Source organism: Bombyx mori, chromosome 2 (genome assembly GCF_030269925.1).
Source record: "Bombyx mori chromosome 2, ASM3026992v2".
Classification (NCBI taxonomy): domain Eukaryota; kingdom Metazoa; phylum Arthropoda; class Insecta; order Lepidoptera; family Bombycidae; genus Bombyx; species Bombyx mori.
This window is the reverse complement of record NC_085108.1, coordinates 60,275-66,268: the sequence shown is the minus strand read 5'-3', so window position 1 is coordinate 66,268 and position 5,994 is coordinate 60,275. Positions and strand designations below refer to the sequence as shown.

Here is a 5,994-nt window from a genome sequence, read left to right as displayed (position 1 = left end):
GTAACCACTTAACACCAGGTGGGCTGTGATCTGTGGTTCTCATGCTTCATTCCCGCGACGAGGGGGCGTGCAGGGACTCGGTGGCGAATGTTTTTTTAATTTTTTTTTATTGCTAGATGGGTGGACGAGCTCACAGCCCACCTAGTGTTAAGTGGTTACTGGAGCCCATAGACATCTACAACGTAAATGCGCCACCCACCCTTGAGATATAAGTTCTCAGTATAGTTACACAATGTACACTTTTCGTCCCTTATGAAGTCGACTATACGAGTAGTAGGAATATGTAAAATAATAAAAGTATTTTATCTTGAATGATATTTTATTAATTACAACAACCTTCGCTAAATATATCGTGTGTTATTTAGTGATTACATTTACTTTTAATTAAACATAACATAACACCGTCCGGGAACCTCCTCGCGACAACACATATGTTGTAACAGCTTACTGCGACGACTGCATGGTATTGTATGGACGACGGAGACGTGACGGAGACGTGACGGAGACGAGCGGCGACCCAGCCTCGCCAGCCGTCACCGCACGCCGCATCACGTTGTGCTGATGTACTGACTAGATATTGTATAATGTATGACTGTGTGTCGGTGTAGAGGACATATTGCTAATCCGTACATCAAGTGCTCTCGAATGTGGGTCCATGGTCCGACGCTGATGAGCGTTACGGGATAAGGATAAGACAGTACACATTGTAACATCATGGAAATTAATCATATAGCGTGTGAGTTGCAATGCTGTACTGGCAGCCTCATTGGCATGGCAAAGTCTATTTTGTCTGTTAGAATACGCAATAAAATACATTATCGATAATGATTGTTAAAGCATTAGATGATTTCCACCAGTTTCAGATACTTCTGTACGTAGCTTCTTGTGCGTGCGAGCGTCTGTCTGTGCGTGTGCTGGTGTGTGTGTTGGTGTGCCTTTACCCCTGCTCCCCGCGCTCCACGTCCTCGGAAGACCGGCTTCTGAAGGAAAAACGTGACCCGTCAATCGCCAAGATCCAAGTGCAAAAGCAGAGTTTAATTGCGGTCATATAGGAGTCCATACCTCTTATCGTAGAGCCTCCGGTTCTGATTGACGCAGCGGTAGAGTGGGCCCACCCCGGTGTACTCGCAGACCAGGGCGCGGACCTCCCTTCCAGCATCCGAGCGCTTCCCGTAACGACTGCCCATGAAAAACCTGACACATACTCATTGCATCTACATCTATTCTACACAGCGTCAGTCCTATTGAGTCACCTTTCGAGAATAACATCCTGCCCGATTCGCTACCATCTTGACTGCCGGTTTGCACTGGTGGTAGGAGCTCTTGTGAGTCCGTACGGGTAGGTGCCACCACCCTGCCTATTTCTGCCGTGAAGCAGTAATGCGTTTCGGTTTGAAGGGTGGGGCAGCCGTTGTAACTATACTTGAGACCTTAGAACTTATATCTCAAGGTGGGTGGCGCATTTACGTCGTAGATGTCTATGAGCTCCAGTAGCCACTCAAACACCAGGTGGGCTGTGAGCTCGTCTACTCATTTAAGCAATACCTAAAAAAAGAAGGCAGGATCACCCTCTAACCTAATGTAAAGGCTTCGACCTTATGTCTGAGGGCGGGCACCAGGCCATGGATGAACCGTTCAATGTCCTTCATATTCGTTATTTTACAACTACTCATAATTACCGCTGCGGTATTGCCTCAAAAGTGACTACGAGATTAAACAATACTAAAACAAAAGTTCAACAAATTATTAATAGGTACTGCTAAAATATTCGGCACGCACTGCAGTGCACAACAATGCTTCAAATACAAGAAGGTATCTAGTGTCCATGTCGGTTGTGACGTACCTGTCGTTCCGGGGGGTGATGAGACGCGCGGGGGAGCGTCCGTACCGGGAGCCCATCACGAAGGGAACCGGCGACACTGTGGGACACACACATACAGTCACTGCGCGCACGAGGCCTTCTTACAGCGGCGTCAGCTAACACTCCGGGAGCGACGTCTATGGGTGGGTGCGGACCATCCGAGTGTGAGTGTTACGGTCACCCGCGGACAATGGGAGCGCCCGAGTCTTAACCACGCTACTGCCAACATGGGACTTTGTTCGGATAGATTTGAACAGTGCGCGGAGCTTAATGTCGACAAAGTCACAAACACAATCCCCCGTTGGCACGGACACGGACGCGCACTTACTGTCAGTCCGCTCCTCTCCTCCGGTGAGGACGAGCACGCCCAGCAGCGTCACGCACGCACACATTAACACGCCTCGCATCGTAGTACACGCACGCACACTGCCGCAGCTGTAACAACACGTCCCGTGTTCACATGTGTGGGTGGAGCCGAGCCAGGCGGAGAAGCAGCAGGGGAGCGGCCCTTGCACTTCGCTTGCTCCCTTCAGACCACCGGAAACCTTTTAATTTGAATCTTGAGCCATTGACAAGCAGCAGGAAAGTCACGTACGGCTGCCGGTGTGCGGCCCAGTAATTACAGAGTGTGGACCGCGTCATGACATCTCCATCGCATTCCGTTCCCCGGTCTTACCGCGAGCGGAGTAGTTCCAGCGACGTCCTACTTTTTTTTCTCACTTATGCTGATAGCCTTAAGAGGCCATTTATGCTTCACTTTGACGTGTAGGTGTGCTCACGGGGCTCAAACCGGACTGTTGTTAACACTGGCCCTAGCAACAGCCGTGCTTCGCAGAATCTACCACCGGATCGGAAACGCGACCCACTGAGAAGATCCGGCGAGAAACTAAGTGGGCTGTGTCTATGGGTTAATTTACTCGTCGAGCCTTTCATCACTAACTACATTTGTTTATTCTATTCATTTCGCAAGCTCCGAACCTGAATACTTTACTGCTTCATGAGCCCCGGGTAGAAGAAAAGCACTTACAAGGAAGTCTAAAGCTCGCAAAAACAAGGAGCACAACAGGCCGTGCTGCACACATACATACATATGTACATATACACTACAGTTGTCGCTCGAGATCAGCTCCGCACCAGTGAACTATGTGTATATACATTTTATAGCCGGTGCTTTAAGTTGGATATCTGTCGACTTCTCCCGCTCCCACTCCCGCTACCGCCCCCGTCCCCGCCTAAAGACTGCGGGTCGGCAAGGCCTCGGGCGCGGATTGTTTCCACCGACACAACACAATAACGATTTATTTATAAGCGATCCTTTTTTCAGCTGCGTGCTGGAACCCGGGTGCACTGAGTGACTGCCCACACTCATGGTAAGGGAGCCCGCGTGTAATTTAGACAAACTTATGAGATTATGTCGTCCTCAATCCCATCAGCCTAGCCCGTAAAAGCACTTTAGGTAAAGTACTAAACCTGCTTTGGCTCTGGGTTTTGGCTCCACCAGTCTGTAGGCAATGTCATTGTAAGTATCAAAGTCGACGCGATTTATTATAAGGGAGGTCTTAATTAGACCCAGGACGGTACTCGCGCTGACTTGAGCCTCCGAAATCTCATGCGTGTTAGCGGTGCACTAGATCACTTAGTGGTACCTATATAAACAGGGAAAGTTTCAAAATGCAAGTCTATTGAGGATAAGTACATTACGTGGAGCGGAGGTGGGAGCTCGGAGGAGCGGAGGAGGCGATATCCGGCGAGTCTCCTCCGGAACCCGCGCTTTATTTGTTCACGAAACAAAACTACCCCTGGAAAATAATGAGAAAATAATTTTTCGTGTCCACGTCGGTGTCGACAACAGGCTGGTTAGTCAGCTCCTACAAGTAGACTCGTCGACTGAGTGCGTAGCTCCCACACATCAGCTCGTCCAGCTCAAGCACACACACACACACGCGCGCTTGATGGGAAGCGCTGTACCCACCGCGGAGACTTCACTGTTCTGGCCCAAGGTACCTAGGGACATTAATGTTGCAGCGTCGAACTAAGTAAAATATAGAATAAACTTATTATCTAATAGTATCTGTTGTTTTGTGTTCGCGGTGGGGAGGGGAGACATAAAAATGAACAAGTTATTGATGACCGAACTGTAACCCTTGATTGTAATTAATATTTATTGAGCAGTGGTCCCAACTGAGCGGTACGACGTTACGAGTATTTAAGTGTTCTCCTTGATTGGATTCATTTTATTAATGCACTCAACATCAGGTGGGCCGTGAACTCGTCTACGCAAAAAACAAAGGACTTCTGACAGGCCAGCGTTGTGTTTCATTCACATTTACACACCTTACAGTTCTATTGCGATCAAAGACGTTTTAGGAGCCCACCGCTAGGCTCTTGGACAAGCAGCTCTTTGAAACAAGAACATATTGTCCTGTGAACACGCTCAGACTCAAATTATTAAAATTCTTTTATATTTAACTAGCTGACCCGGCAAACGTTGCCTTAATTATTTAATCTTATGATTTCCAGGGAATTAAATTAAATCTAGTGTAGAAAAAAAAAACTCATTCAACCACATAATACCTCATTATAACCAAAAAAAAATTTATCCAAAAAATATAATTTTTTTATTTTAAGTCATGCCAAATAAAAAAATTCTTGCCAAAAAAATTAAAGTATATAATTAACAAATAAAAAATAAGGGTTGATCGTAGAGGGGTGAAAATTTAGGGTTGTATGTATTTTTGTATGCTGTATTATAAAAAAAATAAAAACAAAAATTTTTGTCTAAAAAATAAATAAATTTAGGGGTGGACCACCCTTAACATTTAGGAGGATGAAAAATAGATGTTGTCTGATTCTCTACCCTGGCCGATATGCACGCTAAGATTCATGAAAATCGGTCGAGCCGTTTCGGAGGAGTTCAATCACGCACACCGTGACACGAGAATTTTATATACTAGATTACAATAATTGTTCTCTTTTGTATTGAATTTTTTTGTAGCTGCTTGCCAGAGAGTACAAACTTTTTAATCCTGATTTATTCTAATAAATATGAACATATTATGTTGAGCAATAACGTGACGAGATCAGCTCGAGAGGAACTCGTGCTCCTTTCTAATATGGATCTTCTTATTATTTATCTTATGTCTCAGGACTGTGGCTGGGGGGCTGGATGACTGGGCCCGGTGGTGCTCGAATTTGAAACCACTATGAGAATTAACTTATAAACTCTGTTGTTGTTATGTGAAATGAGTTTGAATTTGGATCGAATAATAATACGACATTATTGTGATTTTCAAGGCGAGCTTGACTATGAACTTACTACATACTTAAAGCTCTCCACAGTTCGTGTTTATTAAAATACATTTGTGATGTACCGCTTACAATTTGAAAACAATACGATTTTTTTGTACGAAATTTAATTGTTTACAAATCTGCAGCCCGTGAGAAACCCAGGAGTATAGATTCCCTTCTCCGGTCATTTTTTGTCAGTTTCGGATCCCACTTTGGAGTGGAGTTTAAGCTGCTGAGCGAGTTGTGTGGTGTGACATACCTGTCGAAGTGCGGGCTGTGAGCGACGGCGGCGGTGTGAGCGGCGCTCGGCCGCCTCCTGCCTTATATGCATCGGGGGCAGCGCTTAGAGCTCGCTCAGACACCGCGCGACCGCGCAACCCGCTCCGACGCGTCGACTAGTGACGCGGTCATACACTTTTTTTATTGCCCTTGTAGGCAGACGATCATACGGCCCACCCGATGATGAGTGGATACCGTTGCCCATGGACTTCAACAATGCCAGGGTCAGAGCCAAGCCCTGGGAACGGGACACGCAGTCCACTCGGTAGAGCCTCTGCGATCACCCGCAGTGGGTTTTCAGTTAGATTTTTGGTATGGATACCATTGGTGCTCTCTCGGCGGTAAGACATGTCCTTCTTCAAACGATGGTTGAGGAGACTCCTCAGCGGAAGGTAGCGGCTTGGCTGTGCCCCTGACGTTGCTGATGTCCGTGAGCGTACGTCCTTCAATCTAAAGCTCGGATATTGTTAATTCATTTTAGAAACCAGATAAAGGTTTTAAAGCTACAGACTATCTAGAATTATAGAAGGTAGTTTAGTCAATTTGACATCTTTTTTACCAAGTTC

The 5,994-nt window shown here is 46.3% G+C and overlaps 1 protein-coding gene across 5 annotated transcripts; it reads right to left on the bottom strand.

Moving 5' to 3' along the window:
- Positions 1-300: 300 nt before the first annotated feature.
- LOC101742726 (RYamide preprohormone) lies at positions 301-5,520 on the bottom strand. 5 transcript variants are annotated; one of them, XM_012689384.4, is made up of 6 exons: positions 5,409-5,520; positions 3,558-3,660; positions 2,190-2,296; positions 1,844-1,919; positions 1,063-1,194; positions 301-980 (listed from the first exon to the last, which is right to left on the bottom strand). In XM_012689384.4, the coding sequence occupies exons 3-6, from the start codon at positions 2,266-2,268 to the stop codon at positions 938-940; spliced, it is 330 nt and encodes a 109-aa protein (XP_012544838.1). In that variant the 5' UTR covers positions 2,269-2,296; positions 3,558-3,660; positions 5,409-5,520; the 3' UTR covers positions 301-937. The 5 variants fall into 5 exon arrangements, with proteins under 5 accessions (XP_012544838.1, XP_037873494.2, XP_062528222.1 ...); XM_038017566.2 differs by lacking the exon at positions 3,558-3,660 and adding an exon at positions 3,834-3,865 and having other exon boundaries at positions 5,409-5,495; XM_062672238.1 differs by lacking the exon at positions 3,558-3,660 and adding an exon at positions 3,834-3,865 and having other exon boundaries at positions 1,063-1,179; positions 5,409-5,495.
- Positions 5,521-5,994: the final 474 nt, after the last annotated feature.